The 17,385-nt window shown below is 51.4% G+C and overlaps 3 protein-coding genes across 5 annotated transcripts; 1 reads left to right on the top strand and 2 right to left on the bottom strand.

Moving 5' to 3' along the window:
* Positions 1-403: 403 nt before the first annotated feature.
* Positions 404-5,277, bottom strand: PV10_05417 (uncharacterized protein). Its single transcript, XM_016370091.1, has 2 exons — positions 3,635-5,277; positions 404-3,583 (listed from the first exon to the last, which is right to left on the bottom strand). Exons 1-2 carry the CDS (start codon positions 4,524-4,526, stop codon positions 1,227-1,229), a joined length of 3,249 nt encoding a protein of 1,082 aa, XP_016222384.1. The 5' UTR covers positions 4,527-5,277; the 3' UTR covers positions 404-1,226.
* A 3,036-nt stretch (positions 5,278-8,313) lies between these two features.
* PV10_05416 lies at positions 8,314-10,688 on the top strand. 3 transcript variants are annotated; one of them, XM_016370089.1, is made up of 5 exons: positions 8,314-8,622; positions 8,675-8,731; positions 8,779-8,880; positions 8,932-9,141; positions 9,193-10,688. In XM_016370089.1, the coding sequence occupies exons 1-5, from the start codon at positions 8,457-8,459 to the stop codon at positions 9,897-9,899; spliced, it is 1,242 nt and encodes a 413-aa protein (XP_016222382.1). In that variant the 5' UTR covers positions 8,314-8,456; the 3' UTR covers positions 9,900-10,688. The 3 variants fall into 3 exon arrangements, with proteins under 3 accessions (XP_016222382.1, XP_016222381.1, XP_016222383.1); XM_016370088.1 differs by having other exon boundaries at positions 8,932-10,688; XM_016370090.1 differs by having other exon boundaries at positions 8,675-8,880.
* Positions 10,689-10,934: 246 nt separating this feature from the next.
* Positions 10,935-13,918, bottom strand: PV10_05415 (uncharacterized protein). Its single transcript, XM_016370087.1, has 6 exons — positions 12,720-13,918; positions 12,457-12,664; positions 12,205-12,402; positions 11,956-12,145; positions 11,525-11,895; positions 10,935-11,464 (listed from the first exon to the last, which is right to left on the bottom strand). The coding sequence occupies exons 1-6, from the start codon at positions 13,221-13,223 to the stop codon at positions 11,211-11,213; spliced, it is 1,725 nt and encodes a 574-aa protein (XP_016222380.1). The 5' UTR covers positions 13,224-13,918; the 3' UTR covers positions 10,935-11,210.
* Positions 13,919-17,385: the final 3,467 nt, after the last annotated feature.

Genomic DNA, 17,385 nt, shown 5'->3' with positions numbered 1-17,385 from the left:
TCCTTTATCAGTCTTCCAGGTAGAATTTAAGCATAAGAATTTCTCACCATTACGGAGTAATGGTCCATGACAGGTGAGAATGGAGACCTTGGGCGGGTCCAGCCACAACCAGCGTACGAAGTTTAACTACAGTACTCTCGTATGCATACCGAGTCCAGCACCGTCTGACCATCTGCACCCCGATGGACACTCATACGGTCCCCCCAAAGCTGTTTCTTCCGGGTCGTACGAGGCTGGGCAGGGTCCAATCCCCAGTCGTCCAATACCATCCCCCCATCTCACCATCTGACCTTGGTTAAAAACCGACTTGACACCGTTACATCCATCAACATCAACGCCACGATACCCAATTACTTTAGATAAACTATTTCCCAATCCATCCAAATACCTATAAACCTCACCGCTGGGTTTTAACAATGGGCATTCTCTCATTCAATTTGCATGCCTAGGTAGCTAAGCGTGAGTAACTAGGTAATTGCCAAAGCCTGCCTGCCTGTCTGCCTCCCACTCAGCCAGCTCCCGTTTGCTGCAGCCCAAGACCGGCAGTGCTGTACAGACCCTCGCCATTCCTTTTTTTTATGGGTGATTGCCGTTCTTCATGTCTTGGACGACATCTCCATTTGCATTCAATGTATGGAGCATGCTCTTGTGCTCTTTTCAAATTTCAAGACAAAGTCCCCCAGTCCCAGCTAGGGCCAGTTCTTGCTCCCAAGGACTGGGTACAGATGGTCCTTGCTCTGGTTTCATGTTCGTGCCTGCAATTCATAAAATGCTGTTCGCGGCCGTTGATTCATCACTCCGACCCTCAATGCTGTTGTCACCTCTTCCCCAAGCCGCCAGCTACGAGTAGAGGGACCGACCATGCGCACTTCTGTCAACCATTGCCCATGTGCCATTTCTGGGTCAATTCTTCGGCGGCCGACCACCGCCGGATTTGTGGCCTGTATGCTGCCCGTGTCCGTTTTGCTGTCATGATGCTGATCCGACACAACGCCCAACAAGTTTTCTTTGTCCGTAACCAAAAAACATAAAACCGCTAGATGCTTGCTGTTGATAGTGTCATCTTCCCCATTTGTCTGCAACTGCTCCTTTCCACAGTTCAGATCTCCATCTCATGCCTCTAAACACTGCAAGCAGGGCTCTTTGAACGCCCTCGCAGACACCGTCTCTTGATTTCCATTGTCTCGAGGGCCCACACGCCCTAGAGGGATTCCACCAAGGAGTCCCTAGCCGCCCTTCCGCTGCGAGTCATCTGCCGGCAATGCTTCACCGGCCCCGACTTTGATATTCTGGCCATCAATATCAGACGTCGTGTCTTTCCTGTTCCGGTTCTTCTTTTTCTTAGCCGTCTGCCATGCACTCACAGTGCTGCTACCGGATGCCGCTGATGGCGGCGTCCCAGAACTGGTCAATGTTCCATTCGCTCTCAGCGCCAAGGGGCGATCATGATTGCCCTCGGTGCTTGATCCATTGACCAGAGAAGATTCGGACTGCACTTGGCCTTTAGAAGACGTTCCTTGCCTGGGAAACGCGCCGCCACGGGGAGATGGAGTACGAACTTCTTCCACCGCCGAGAGCTGCCGGTCAAGAGGCCAAGGTACGTTTTGAGAAAAGTCCATACTTGTCACCGGACCCGAACGCTCCGTCAAAGTCAAAGGTTTGGCCGATGCAGAGTCGCTCGTGCTTGACTCATGTACGCGGTGTGTCGCAACATGCCCGTTTGAGAAGTCGCTCTTCACCAGGCCAGAATGCATCAATCCTCCGTTGGGCCGTGGGCTTGCTGCCGTGGATTTGTCCTTCCGTTTCATGTCAAAAGCATCTTGCGATTGTTCGTCGGAACTCGAAGGTGTATCAAATGCGAGATCTTCTGAGGTCGAAGCGCTGAAATTCATGTGCTCATCCGAGTCGTGCGCTGCTTGTGCTGTCCGCCTTCGTCGCGGAGAGTGAACCGAGCCATCCACGATCAACGGCCCATTTCTCGTCACAGCTGGCACAGGATCGGCTGGGGCTTTTGACGTGGCATCTGACGAAGTATCAGACGATCTGTTGGCCTCGGAGACAGCCGTGGAGGCTTGTTGCAGGGGCGAAAAATCTGTTGCGCTCGTGCTCCTCGCCGAGACAGACCCCATTCGAGGGGATAGTCCACCGTTCTGAATGGCAAGCCCCACATGAGAAGGAATCGGTGAGATCGTCGTGCTCTGCGTATATGCTGAAAGAGATGGTGAGTGTCCAACATAGTAGCCGAGATACTCGGCGGGACGCCGACTACTGTCATAGTTTGCAGCAACTCCGCCATACTGGCTGTCGATACCGATGCCATACGGTTCGTGTGATGTCGATGACGAGGAAGATCTCCGGCCCAGATTAGGATCCTGGTAGCGATAGAGGTCTGACCTGGCTTGTGGATGATTGAAGATAGGCGTCGGCATCACCCGTGCCGGCTGGGACTGCGCTCTCAACGAACCACCCGTTGACGCCTGTGTCAATGAGGTCCGGCGAGAAAACCGTCTCGTATCAGGGAAGCCGGTTTGCATGCGTGGAGATGGAGGATCGGTCGCAATACCTTGCGACGTCTGTGAATTCTGCAAATAAGGAGACACGGGCATGAAGCGTTGTTGATACAACGGAGCGGACATTGGAGCTCGTCCAACTCCGCCCGCCTGACTGTTTAGGTTGGCGTCCTGATGGTCCTCGTGAGAGGATAGCGGCTGATAACCACCAACATGGGGATAGCCAGCTGCGATTAGACCTCGATGCCTCAAATTCTGTTGATGCAACTGCATCCTAAGCTCTTGTTCTTGAAGTTGCAGGTACTGGTACTGCTGGAACAGCTGGTCGTGAAGTAGGTGCTGTTGATGCTGAGCCTGTAACTGCAGCTCCTGAGTAGTCATCTGAAATGGAAGATTGCGAAGGTAGGCTGAATTCCGTCCAGAAGGGTTGGAGGACCTCCGACCGCTGACATTACGGTTAGTGTGGCTCGAGTGACGACCTCTGCCAGAATTTCGGGGCGCACGCAAAGTTTGCGTTGGTTGCTGAGTTATCACTGGCCGAGACGAAGGTGGAACGAAGATGTCAGAAGGCTTGAGATCCTCTTGGGGCTGGGGGTGCTCAAATTGTTCGCAACATTGATCAAGTTGTCCTTGGCTCAGTAAATCGAAAGCCCGGCGCAATTCCAAGTGAATTCCCCTCATCGAAGTATCATCTGCTGTGTTGGCGAGGTTCCTAGATATGTTGAACGGCTCCTCGACGCAGAGTCGGTTGTCCAACGTGAGGTGCCACGACTTCTCCACCTTCGGTAACAGGCGACCCATGCGTACTGAGACAACACTGTGCTCGAAATCCAGTTCATGGCCATAGTAACGAAAGAACTGAAAAAACAGTTCTCCTAATGACGACTCATTTTTACTGCCAAACCCTTTATATGTATCGGTGTTGTGGTCGAAAGCGACATCGACCCCAGCGAGAATTTTTGGTTCGAGGTGCTTTTGTTGTTGCAACGAGGGGAGGATGGGAGGGATACGGGTTTGCAGAAAGTTCAGAGCCAGGCATATCCACGTGTAGGAACTAAGGGTCCCTCCGAGAGCTGCAAAACGGACTTAGTACAGTAGCAGGGGCAGCGATTAATAGTACTTACCGGCATCATTCAAGAGCCGTCGCTTGGCCCAATGCTTGATGAGCATGGCCAAAGGCCGAACACGACTATCGAGTTCGACATATGTACGCACCAGATCGGTGTTCTCGAGGGCAAGGGGGTTGTTGACATTGATATCGCAGGCGACTTGCAGTTCTGGATCCCACACCTTGACGATTGGAACTTTGGCGCTAGAAACGCACACTACCCTCTCCATGCCGTTTTTGGCGAGTAACTCGGCGATAGAGCAGACGCGTTCCATTTCTGTACAGTCGGTCGTGATACAGATGTCAACATCCGAATCCGAGGTGCCCAAGTGGTTACCAGTGGATCCAAACACATTGACATTGATTGATGATTGTGGCCAACGCTTTTGCAGAATACTTCGTAATTTCTGAACAAAGCTTGCTCGTCGTTCTTCGCTTTCAGCAGATGGCTGCAGCGTTTCATACAGAGATTGGATCTCTGCGGTCAGCTTCTGGTCCTCTTCTTGGGTGAGCCGAGCCTTGAGATCACCTTTCTCAGGCTCTAAAGGTTCCGGGCCCAGGGAGTACGGGACACGCCGCCGAGCCCTTGCCATACCGGTTTCGAATCTACACGACCCATGTGTTTTTCGAATTCCTGGCGGGGTATGCTCTTTTTCAGAGGGCTGCGACCGCGGCGAGCCGACTTTGGTGTTGGGGTCTGGGGAGGGAGAATTTCTGAGATCCAGGTGAGATTGCGGGCGTTGGTAGGGTGTCGAAGGCATTGACTGTGAAAGTGCAGGCCTGTGATTCGAAGCAGACGGGTTGGACGCGGGAAGTCTCTCCATGGTACGATGTGGTAAGTCTTCTGGGGGCATTGTCATGACCGATTGTGTAGACTGTCCGTCATCTTTTGGGGACCCACAAGTCATAAGACCGTCCGCGACGTCGTCTTCTAGCGAACGGAATTGTGTCTTCAGGAGGTGAGTAAGACAAGACCTTGCCACTAGAGAAGCTCAGACTCGTTCTCTGATCACTCGCCGGGAAGGCGGCAGGAAGTTGGGTCAAATGTCTGATCGGCAGAGGGGTTCGAACGAGAGGACGCAGGACTAGGGGATCAGGTTGAACGTAAGGAGACGGCTGGACAGGGATTTGAGGCGAATTCGAACTGAAGTCTGATGTTTTCAAGAACTTGTTCAGGTTTGATCGCTGCGGAAATCCCACTTAGTTGATGGTCGTTCTCGGATCAGTCTGGATAAGCCCGTCAAGGGGAGGAAGGAAGGTAAGGTTGGAAGGCAAGTGAGAGACGTGGGTTTGGTGTGGTGATCGTTGTCAAATATTTGACAGCGACACGTGCAAGTTTGAACAAAAAAGACGATCTAGTTATAGTTGATCGGTTTGGTGAGTTTGCTAACGTGAGGCTGACAGGAGGGGCCCCGGCGTGTGGATGGCTCGCGAGGCAGCTGAGAGGAAATAAGTCCAGTTGGCGATATACAGGAATGAAAATGCCTGAGAAAGGGTGGATAGGTAGGTGTTGCAGGAGCGCGTGCTGGTAGGGAGGTAGTTAAGGTGAAGAGAATGAGGCTTGTAGGGGAGGATACTGGCAGCGAGTAGGATGATATTGGTGGAAGGAAAAGTAAGGAAGATGGTGGTGTTGGAAACCGCCCAATTAGTTGGAGTCGGTGGTTCCTGGCTCGTGAAATGCAGGTGATGAGAGATGGAGGATGGGTGCTGAGGCTGAGGAAGTGCGAGGATCGCAGCTGCTTGACCCGACTAATTTTGGACTAAGTGGTAGAAGGCTCACCCAAGACCCGCCGAAACTGGTGATGTGGAAAGTGCTTATTATTGGGGCCGTTAGAACTTATTAGGTAGAAGTACTAACATGGCAATGGTTGTTCCAAGGATGGACGGGATGCTTGGTTAGGCGTGAGAGACCCAGCGGTACACTTCTTGCCCAACAGGTCCCCTCGACCCAGTCATACAATGACCGTCAGAGGGCGGTTGATTCACCTAGCCGGTGATAATGACGCCTATATCTCCTTTAGGGGCACTTTCCACCACTAGGCCACCGCTACCCACTGCCCACTGCCCACTGCCCACTGCCCACTGCCCACTGCCCCAGGCATGAACCGTGAATCACTGTTCCAAACACCCAATTTAGCTTCAATCGTTGTTTGGTCCACGACGGTCACAGTCACAGGGGAAAACATGTCATTCTTGAGGAAACTCATGTTCGCCTTCACTTGGCTATTAGCCGAATTGTCCGTGTGAAAACACAAGTGCACAATCGACAATCAGTCTTGCAAGGTTGTGAGGTACTTTCATGCCTGTGAGCTTTTCGGTGCCTCTTGCTTTGCCCCTGCTATGTGACTGCCTTAGTTTATTGCCCAATCCAGGCCATGAGCCACCTGGTCAGGCGGGAATCACGCCTATTTGAATCAAGTGTGATTTGAAATTATCATTGCTTTACTATGGTACAGACAAAGAGGCAAGAGAATTAGGTGCACGATTTGTGCAGCAAAAGCCTGCCCCTGGCATGTCACTTTGCCTTGCCTGTGGCTCCAATCTGGGTCAAGTTGTTACTATAAAAGGGGAACCCTCATTGTCGACCTGGCATCAGTCATGAAAAAGGAACGCTTTGTTGAAAACAGGCACGGAAGAAGCGCGTTTTTTTAGATTGACGCGACTCCAACAAGGCACAACGGTGAACAAAATTAATAATTAAACTAAAGTAGCGAGCGAATCGCGTCTTCCTTTTATGGTTAGCGCACAGATGAGGTGAATGCTTGATCACCATGATCCCATGACTCGGACATTAATTCTTTCTCTTGCTGTGCTATCTGATTGCGTAGTCTGCCAAAATTACACTCCTAATCGTGATCTACTGTACAAGCTGCATATCATACTGCAGCACTAGAATTTCCAGGGTGATGTGGATGGCGAACAAGTGACACCGGGTGCTCATCCGGTCGATGCCTTCGGTCAAACAATTGCTGCTGAAGGGCGACCCAGTTTCAGTAAAGTCTTCAATCAAGGGCCCAGCTTTTGAGGTCTACAAGAAATCCCCCCTTGGGTTGGAAAGTGAGGAATTGGGCAAAGCCATCGGCCTAATGCGACTGGGGTCTACATCAGGATTTGTAGTCTGTACTACCTGACGATAGCCTGATATTTCAGAATGCAAGGGCCATATCTTGTTAGAATATCTGCCCAGGCCACAGGTGCTTCTTACGACCCAAGTTTCCTGCAGGCCCTCGGGCCCCACGGTCAGGTCCCAGATTACTTGGGACCTTCCCCACACTTGAAACACTTGGGGTCACGTTATTATTGAAGGCCAAGGTCAGATCGCTCTGGAAGGAGAACGGGCATAGAATCACCGGCATCATCACGTGGAAAAGCAAGATGGTATGATAGACGCTGGGCGAGCCTGGATCTGCCTATTATCCTCTTTCTACTCGTATAACATCAACAATATACGAGGATCCCTTGCAAGATGACATACTGACCCAGAACTTCTCTGTTCTTGCACAGGTTTTTTGACCTTGTAAGTTGTTGGAAATGGGACATATGCATGACCAGAGGCACGATGGAGGTGTAGGCCTCGTGTAGGGATCGTACAGTGTGATTGCAGGCCAAAGAACCCTACCATTCCTACCCACCCAACAAGGTGCATCTGAGGTCCTCCAGCACTAGAGCAAGGCATCACGGGAGTACGGCATGAATTCTATTGCATGCAGGCAAGGCACGTGTGAATGTGAAAGGAACAGTGGAAGAGCATTAGCCAATATTTGGCTAAAGGGGCAAACTCCAGAGGTGCCACTGGTGCATAAGGGAGGTACCCTAGGTAGGTGCCTCGGGCTGTTAATAGGTCGTTAGATGCCCCTCGGCCGCCCCAGAGACACCTAAATACTGCCTACCTAGGTAGGGAAGCCTACGAAAATCCTGTTGAACAGAAACTTTTGCAACACCAAAAACAGGTGCTCTGCATGTACAAATGATTACAACAGTCACATTATGATCGATAGTTGGCATTAATCTTTCTACACTTGAACATGTTGAGTATCGAGATGGGCCTCCTTGCCCCATGGACCATCTCGGCTGACTGAGGAAGCCACTCCCCTTCGAATTTCATTGCAATCACCACTCCACTTGCATGGCACCATACCCAGGAGAGGAGGTTCCAAGCAGAAGAGCACGCATAGTCCTAGGTCACAATGAGAGTAGCGCTTCAAGTCCGTCTTTTTCTTCAAAAATCACCACCCCGACTCTCGGCTCAAGAACTAATGAGTGACTGCTACTACTTACTACTAAGTAGTGACTGACTCTCTCTCATCCTGCCGTGCGAAGCTCAAGTGCCACCACCCACCGGCACCGTGCAAACCCTTGGGGACTCAATGCCCATTGATAGATACTGTAGATGGCTATGGGTTTATTTGAGAAATCTATCTCCTCTTTAGACAATCCCTCTCTCTCCGCCGTAGTCAATGCTCGCATCAACTTTTCTGTGGGGATTCTCCAGTCCAACCCAGGGCCCGGTTCCTGTTCGTAGGTCGTAGGGGTTTGTGCTCTCTCCCGTCGAGCCGTGTCGCCTCGGGCAATTCCACCAATTCTTTCCTTGTCTCTATTGGCTCTGCTTGGTCATGGGCCGATCCTCGAGAAAATTCACTTCTCCCCACCCAAGAAATGCGCACCAATACCCTCCATAATGTCCACACTGGCTGACCTGCTGCCCCCTCTTCCCTTCCACTACAATTCTTCTCTTCGTTTAGCATTATCACCAACACCCCAGCCCTGTTGCTCGCATTGTCCTTGCTCCGGAGCCGCACCCAGCTTCCTTTGCTTTAATTTAGCTGGTGTTTGAGTATATGAGGGGACAATTGGGAGCCTCCATTCCTCCAAGCCCAAATCATTCTCAGCCCGATTGCTATCCATCGCCTCGAGCCTCCGAAATGTCCTTCTACGAACCCCAGGCCTGGCAGGCTCCTGTCCGGCAGTCCTCTTGGGAGCAGCCTCCTCCACCATCAAGATCCGGTATGTCACCCCGCCAACAGCTATCGTGCTTCGGAAACTCATACAATCGCAGGCGCAAGTTCCGCCTCCCAGAGGGAAGACACGGTCGCATTCACAACCCAATTCGAAGGTGCGCTCTATCGTCCCCGCTCCACTTCATTTCCTGACCAGCCTTAGATGTCGATCGAGCCATCGACAACCTTGTCAAGAGCGGGAAAATTTACGCACCCGGGTCTCGCGCAATGCCACCTCATACTTTCCGGCCCGGTGCGGACTTTGGTAAGACTGCCATATCCTCTACGATTTCTACTGAGACTAAGTGTTGGCAAGCCCATCGACCACACCATGGCAGGCATCCTGGTCCTGATTTTGACCACAACCGACCGCATCAAGGTGGCCATGTGCAGAATTTTTATGCGTCACAGCGCCATCAAGGCCGACACAATGATGGAGACTCAATGCTTCAGGCTAAGAAAAGGATGGCGGCTCAACGGGAAAGAGAGCTCCGCAACTACCATCAGGAACAGCAATACAATCGTAGTAAGCACCAGACACAAAACTACATGTGTCAATCCATACTAAACTCAATAGGTGTCTTGTCGGAGATGTCGTCCACCAAGTCAGACCGATCAATGAGTCCCAGTACTCTTAGTGAAGAGGGCCGCCGTGATTTGATTGCACGCCAACATCGAGCACTCTATGGCGGTGAAGGAGCAGCGTTTGTAGGCCAAACACCTTTTGAAAACGTGAGCCCAAGAGAACAACAAACACCGGGCTCCAACACCACGCCGGGGGCTGTGAGAGGGCCATCACCCTTCGGCACTGGGGCACACGCGGAAGTTCCAGGTTCAGCTGCAAATGCGGGACAGGATGGTCGCCCAGAGAAGGCCGGGTCGCCTTCTGCTCAAACCGCACCAGGGTTTGGCTCATTTGACTCACAGCTTCAATCATCGGGTCCGAAGTCTTCGAGTCCGACCTCAGGTGAAGAGACATCCCACAGCCGCCAGATCTCCAAGTCAACCACCGCCCCAATCTCGGGCGCCATGGGCCCTATTGGAAGTCGTCCAAATGCAGGGGCTGCGCCCAACCAAGCACTAAATAAGCGAACGACATCACCCTTACCTGCGTCTTTGGGATACGGCTTTGGAAGCAATGATCAAAACAGCGACCGGGCTGCATCTTCCAACTCCAACACGAATAACCAGAAAGAGTCTTCTCAGCCCGGGATAGGGGCTTGGGGAACGGGAAGCGGCGTTTGGGGAAACAATAAAATTGGGACAACCTCTGTATGGGGTTAGTCGAGCACGAACGACATGAACAGGACAGGATCATTGGATACCAGGAGCTGGGTGTTTGCCTGCAGCATGTCTTTGGCGTACAGCTCATGAGGTGAAGCGGGGGTTGCATATCACGGCTTACGATGCATGTTGGTGTTATCCTGGATCTCCTTGCATAGCGTCATCTGGGTTGAGCCTGTCTAATTCGAGTGGAATCGTTCCGGGCAGTGGGTGCAAAGGAAAACATGGACAACGACGGACGAGGTGTTTTGGGACGCATGGAGAACTATAATCGCGGCGGAGGAGTGGATTGAAGAGATATATGGTTTGGGTTTGGGGCTCGGGCGCTGTCGACCGAGGACCGGACACAGAACTGGTTGCGCAAAATGTTATCACGATCACGAGTGGTGATGTCGTGCTGGGGGAGGGAATGACTTCTCTGCTATTCGGCGCACAGAGGAGAATCAAGGAGAGGAAATAACACCTGGCGGGAACGAGTTGAATGTGGGTGGCGAGCGACGCCATAAGCGTTTGAATTACACCCGCAGTGCGGAGGAGGGGTTTTAATCTGCTACCTATGATCCTTTTGGTTGCGGGAAGGTCGGTTGATTGGCACGGGCAATGTTACAAGGGGTTGGTCGTGGGAATACGTTACAATGGGCAAGGGTGTTTGATGCAGTCTATCACCAACAGATTGTATACTTGGATGCACACAAGAGCAGGAGCAGCGGTAGGGTTTTCCTTATTACTTTGGTACACACGTCCGGCGAATGGGACGAATGTCTGGAATCCATGATCTTAACAACTACGGCCGTTTGGTTTTCGTTGACTTGCTACCTACTTTTCGTTGACGCCCACTTGGCCCAACCAGATTCAAGCCATGATGCATGGACACGGAGCTTATACCCATCGGCCTGACTGACTGAGTGGGACAGTGGCAAGCGATTATATGAGTGTATCTGTCTCACCATGAGATACAATTCTAGAAGCCTGGAGATGGTCACTGGTCGATCCCCGCCAGAAGAGCCTAGAAAAATCCTGGCTATTGGAATTTGACTCCTGTCTATGGATATCTTTGCTTCATTTGTTCTTCTTGGAGAAGCCAACAGTCCAATGCATGACGCATCTTAAGACATACAGAAAGGAGGTGTCTAGATGCGTGTGAAGCTGAGACTACCTCGCTTTCAAAGACGGTGTCAATCGTGCCATTCTGTAGATGGGTGGTAACAATTTCTAAAGTAACGAGATAGCTTTCCCCGGCGTACCCATAAACTGCCGACCGAATCCAAGTCTATCTTTGTATATGCAACAAACTCAATCCAAGCGGAGCTTCTAAACAGTGTAACGGAAGAAGGTAGCATTGTCGCCCTTCTCTCGCTCGGCGTACCTTTCCTCGGCAGTGTATTGACTTGGTGGCTTGTATTCGCGGTCTCGTCGTGCATTTTCGCGTCGCAGCCAGAGAGTCATCATGATCTGGAGAGCCGTGCTCATGCTGATGAGGGAGATCAGAATGGTATGTCCGGTGGAGAATCTTGGCGAATCCCGGCTGAGATAGATGAATCCAGAGATGGCACCACCGAGGTTACCTAGATAATCGGGTTAGCACTGCAAATGCAACAAAGAGGAAAAAGGCGGGCAAGACTCACCAAAGCCAACGTGGAATGCGATGCCTACACCTCGCTTGACGCTGCCTCCAATATTGTTGCCGTTCCACGCCACACCCTGGGGCACGTTTGGATAGATTCCAGAGGCAAAGAGAAAGCATCCAGCATACTTGGCGTGTGCGTTCTCAGAAGTCTTCAACAGGATGAGGCCGACCAAGGCAGTAATGCTGAAACCGATCATGAAGACGCCACGGGTCTTGAGCTTGTCAGCAGCCCAGCCGCCGGTGATACAGCAGAAGCAGGCCACGATATAGGGAGGCACCGACATGAGTTGAGCCTGGTTGTCGGTGTATCCCAGAGTGCGCACAATCGTGGGGAGGAAGAGAGCGAAAGAGTACAATGGGGTGTATTGTCTGTATTGTCTGTTAGTCGTCGTGCTTCTTTACGCGCGGCTGTCCATCTTGAAAACCTACCCAATGGTGATGAACATGTGGACCCAGATTTTCCAGTCCTTGACGGCGTGCCAGAAATACTTCAGGTCGAACTCGTCGGCCAATGAACCGCGATCTTCTTCAAGACGACGGGTGACCTCTTCCCTTTCTGCGGGGGTGAGGAATGTGGCAGTCGATGGGTAGTCGTGCATGACAAAGAAAGCAACGATGGCTAAGTTGTCGGTCAGCCATGTCACCAATTAACAGGCTAGCAAGGCTGGAAATACTCACCAATGAAGAATGTGAGGAGACCCTCGAGTATGAAGATCCAAGCCCAGCCGGCTTTTCCTCCAATGCCGCTCATTTCGTTGATTCCACGAGCAAGGAGACCCCCGAACGCCCCGGCAGCAGTGGCGGCTGAGAAAAAGAGAGCCATGCGGAGACCACATTCATGTCGTCGGTACCAGAGGGTGATGTAGTATGTTACACCTAAATCACGTCAGTCCACAAGTCGTGTTTCACAAGCTTCCAGGGTCCACTGACCAGGAAACAAGCCACCTTCGGCGATGCCCAGGGCAGCACGAGCAAGCAACAAGCCGGTATAGTTGTATACAAGACCCATGAGCGTGGTGACAATGCCCCACCAGACCATGATGAATGGAATCCAAATCGATGGGCGAGTCTTTTTCAACATCAAGTTGGAAATAGGCTCAACAATGACATAGAAGGGGAAGAAAATGGCAAGAGCGATCTAGAAAATTGGTCAGTGGTGTTGAATCTGGCGGCTGGGAAGTGATAATACTAACGTTATAGTCAAGTCCAGTCATGCCCAGATCTTTTTCAAGACCAGCCAGACGAGCATTGCCGATATTCGTTCGGTCGAGAAATGAGAGAAGATAAAGTAAAGAGAGGAAGGGCAGGAGAACCCAATCCATTTTCCTGATCAGCTTGCTCGTGGATTTCTTGTCCCAGCCCACTTCTTGGTGGTGAGCCGAGCCAGACTCGACAAAGTCGACGTCCTTTTCATCCTTGCCGTCCACAGAGTTGGCACTGCTGATGGGGATTTCGACTTCCTGTGCGGCGCCCATGTTGGGTACAATGTGGGTAGTTTGAGAATGGAGAGATAGAGGCTTGGAGGGGGTGGACCGGGTTTTGACCAGACCACGAATAGAAGCAGACGGAACACCACAAACGGTTTCAGGAGATGGGTGTTTGTAGAAGGGAATGATATGGAAGTTGCTTTGAGTGCCTTGAGAGAAAGACAGGCAGATGATGGGTGAGACAACAGACAATATATAGAAAAATGGCATCACCTACCGTTGCACAAACCAAACTGAACTGGACTGAGCCGTGGAGGCACCGCATACATGGGGAGATGAAGTTCCCCGTGTTGCCATCCTGTGTCGCCCACCTGCTCCGCGTTGCTCCTGATGAGTCCCCAGACCCACTTCGAATGTAAAATCATGTCATTGTTGAGCGTCGAGTGAACAGGGTCTGAATGCAAGGCCAGGCCAGTCTGGTTTGTCCGGACAAAAGGATAGATGCATACTCATCTCTAACGTCCCATTGTTGTCAATTGCGGGCCGTTCGAACCCCCATGGGCAAGGGCCCCAGTTTCCGGTCGGTGGATATGGTGATATGTTGAATACAGGCAAAACCGGCAGGGGAGGTGTCGCTCAAGCCATGTCAAGGCTGGCCTTGATAGGGCTTGGTCAGATTGCGAATGAGCTTGAGGCCGCTGGACGGAGTGGGTACGGCGGCCGAACCCAATACGGACCTGCTGGTAACCTCAGATGCAAGGACCAGGGACAATCCTGAATCATGTGTGGTCGAAGCAGTCAGAGTGGAAGTGGTCAGATCTGCCGAACGTCATGGGCGTGATTGGGTCTTATGGTCTTGCCATCTGCCGGAGGATCGGGCAGGCATCGTGATTGGTAGAGGGCGATTTGGCGAGACTGAAGCATTACTGATGCTATGCTCCAGCCCGCATTCGTTGGATCTTCTCTTCTCATGCAACACCTTTGTGGGAACGAAAAGGCGGAAAGGTTGAAGAACGCCAAGATCCACTAATAACGCCAAGGGTGACACTTAGCCAAGAGCGGAATCGGTCCATCTGCCATCCGTTTCTGTCAACAACTTTTGGATCACCATCGTCACCCCACGACAGCCACTCAGGCCGGTGGCTGTTTGTGTCTGGGGACGGGGGAGCAATCTGGGTGAACCCCAGGGTGGCCCCAGCCCCCCTCAACCAGTTTAACGATGTTCCAGAAGGAATTTAAGAATTTATCCCGAAGGTGGCAGAAACAGGGCCGTGTTAAACCACTGCAAGTCGGATGGCCGCCGTGTCCATGAATCATCCCGTGAACCTACCGCCTCCTTGACGGCAATTTTACTGTACGGAGTAGACCCGGTGCACATCCTATGCATGGAATTCCGATAGAAGTCAAATGGAACAATTCTAGAATCTAGTGCCTGTCTTCGACTGCACCATCTCCCAGCCGCGAGCCTTGGTATACAGTAGACTATGACACCATTGAAACACCGTAGCCTATCGAGCCAATGTTGTAGATGGCAAGATGCTTATCATGGTCTTGGTCGAGACGCAATGATGGATATCTGCCCTCGTTGGTGATACAGTAATTAGTCTGACCCTCGCACCTCCTCCCCCTCCAAGATAAAGATTACAATCATGGTGCGAGGCATCGTGGTGGAGAGAAATGCCCATGCTCACGCCAATCATGTCCTCATCATTGTCAACATGTTCGACCAGTCTTGGATCAATTGGAGGTGCCAAGGGCACAATACTTGGTATTTGTTGTATGTGTCCGTGTACGCATATACGCAGCCACCTGCCGAGCAAGCAGGCGACCTCGAAACAAGACGGCCTCGTTTCTGGAGTGGGGGAAACGGATATTCTTTCGACCTGCATTCGTCATTACTACGACTGTCTAGGTCATTTACGAAATCATCGCGTGTCTTCAGGTGGTTTGGTATGCAATCAGACCGAATCAGGTATTTCCTCCCAGGCTCCCTCCGTCCGGGCGCACGGCTGGGTGCCCAGTCGGTTGAATCCTCGCTTATCCATATTGGCCCCTCGGGCCTCTGACAGGGGCCTAGGGGCTGAGGCGGCCGAGGCGGCTAGCCTTAATCTTCCATTTCCACGCCACTGTTGCTCTTTGGAATCCGCGAGCGAGCAGAAGCCCTTTTACTCTTAGTTGTTTGGTGCAGATCATGCGGGAGGCTGTTCCGAATTGTTCGACACTAGAATTTTCATGGAACACGGTATTGTATGCGTGTGCATGCGCATGCGCAGAGGACCAGGACCAGGATCACTCCTTGTGCTGTCCATGTGGTCTGTAGGTAAGGAAGCCCATCTCGTGAAGTTCGTGTATGTACTGTATGCTATCAGAATTGTACCTCCTGACCAAGACTCGAATCGCCAGGTCAGTTTCAAAGCCTCGATTAAGTCCAACAGTTTATTGCCCATCGTGCCACCGTCTTATCAGCTGAGTTTTCTCGTAAACTAATCCAAGATGTTCGGAGACCACTTGGGCTTGGAATCTTCTGTGGTCATATCACGCCACTGAGTCGCCCAATCTCGTCTCGATCACTCTCACACCAAAAATAGTGGCCTCGGAACCTCTCCGGCTGGTCTCTTCTAGATTACAGGCTTCGTTGTAAGCTTAATCCTATAGGTGAGATTCATCCTTATTTTCAAAAGTCGGGCCGTATCGGTCTGTGGCCTAGGCGATGAAAATGCAGCATGCAAGCCTCGTCCGGAATTCCAGGGATCGAAACTCCCGGCCCTCGATGCCGCGTCAAAGCCATGTGGCCTTGTGTCTTGCCATCTCGCCAAGAATTCATAGGCGATCCTGGTCTATGAAGCTTTTCTCGCACCAAGCGCTGGTGCCATGATCAATCTCCTTTTGATTGATATCTATGGTCGTTCAGCCCCTTCAACCCTGGTGCCGAGTTCGTTAATCGTGCAGTAACACCAATACCAAGACAAATGCCAATCCGAAGGATGGTTGATTGGGGCAACATGCCATTACATTCTGTTGGATTGCTACCAGCTAGCCCACCATTTCAGTACACGGACCGTCCCCAGTCTCAGCCTGCTCCGAGTCGGCCGTCGTGGATAGCCACCCTCGAAAGGCTACAGGTTATCTATCGTGTTGGGTTGTCCGTCGCTGGCCCAAGTGCCGTCATTCTGACTCACAAGCGAGACTTTGATGCCCTGCGCAGACACCAATGGTCCCATAAATGGTCCCTTTGGCCAAAACCACGCCGAGGTAAGTCTATCAAATCCGATAAGAAGTCTCGAAGCGCTCGAAAGCATGTGCGATTCCTGTGAAAGCACCTATCTGCGAGAAGACAGCCCCAGAGATGAGGCCACTGTTCCTGCTCTGTAATTCTCTCTTGGTTTCGAGCGCAACCTGCCTGCGATTCATGATGAGTGGAAAAACGCCCACCCCAAACTCCTTCAGCCTTTGATATATGTGACCTTGACCTTTCCTCTGTCAAAGATGAGGTGAAAATGAGTTGCTTGGGCTTCCTCGATGCTACGGGGGAAGCCCATCTATCTATAGTCAAATGTATGACTCTACAGTGTACAGGAGGCTGGGAGATGATACCAACCCTTGTACAAAGGTGTTGTACCAAGGTGTTGGCGATTGACATCCTCCAGCCTGCGTCGGACCATGACACCCTCATCTTCATCAAGCCTCAAACGGCGAAGCAGCATTCACTAGAGCTATCGCACACCTCATACTCCCCCTATTGATGTGAGACACGCTGGAGTCAATGGCTTCTCAAAGTGGTCACAAACTCAGCAGTATCCCAAGCCTCCTATCCAAGATACGGTTTATTGTTCGGCCACTGTCACACTTGCAAATGGAATAAAACTGAGCCCAGTCGCTACTGATTCCCAAGACTTTTTTATCTACGAGGATTGTCCTTCTCTGAAGACAAGGATTCATAAGAGGACGAGATATCTCTTTACATGCTCTGACCCGTCCCTGTGAATTTCTTTGTTGAAATTCGCAACGTGCCTGGATTCTCGAACCTCTTGTACTAACATGGTCTTCTTGCAAAGTCAAGGTAACCAACCTGGACCAACTTCGAAGATGCCATACCCTACTCCCATTGACCCTTTCTATAATCCTCGCGACAGGGTGCCTCGACACGGATGTTGTCGCACAACTACAAATATGACCGATCTCACTCTAAGGATATGCTCACATGTCTGTTTCCACAAGACCAGTACATTAATAAGGATTTCTCTGTGATTACTTCCATTCGTCTTTCACTCCTCTCCTGTCAACAACAGGGCGTACAGCCAAACGAATATCAACGCTGATTGGTTCATGCCTGTCGAACTGAATCGTGATTGGTCAACTGAGGCCGTTGGGGATCTGACGACAAGTTGAGACGGGCGGCTCAACGCAACCTCAAGTCTCCCACAAATAGAAG

This window comes from Exophiala mesophila, assembly GCF_000836275.1.
Source record: "Exophiala mesophila strain CBS 40295 unplaced genomic scaffold supercont1.4, whole genome shotgun sequence".
NCBI classification, from domain to species: Eukaryota; Fungi; Ascomycota; class Eurotiomycetes; order Chaetothyriales; family Herpotrichiellaceae; genus Exophiala; species Exophiala mesophila.
Note: the sequence above shows the minus strand (reverse complement) of the source record. Positions and strands in the feature narration are given on the sequence as shown.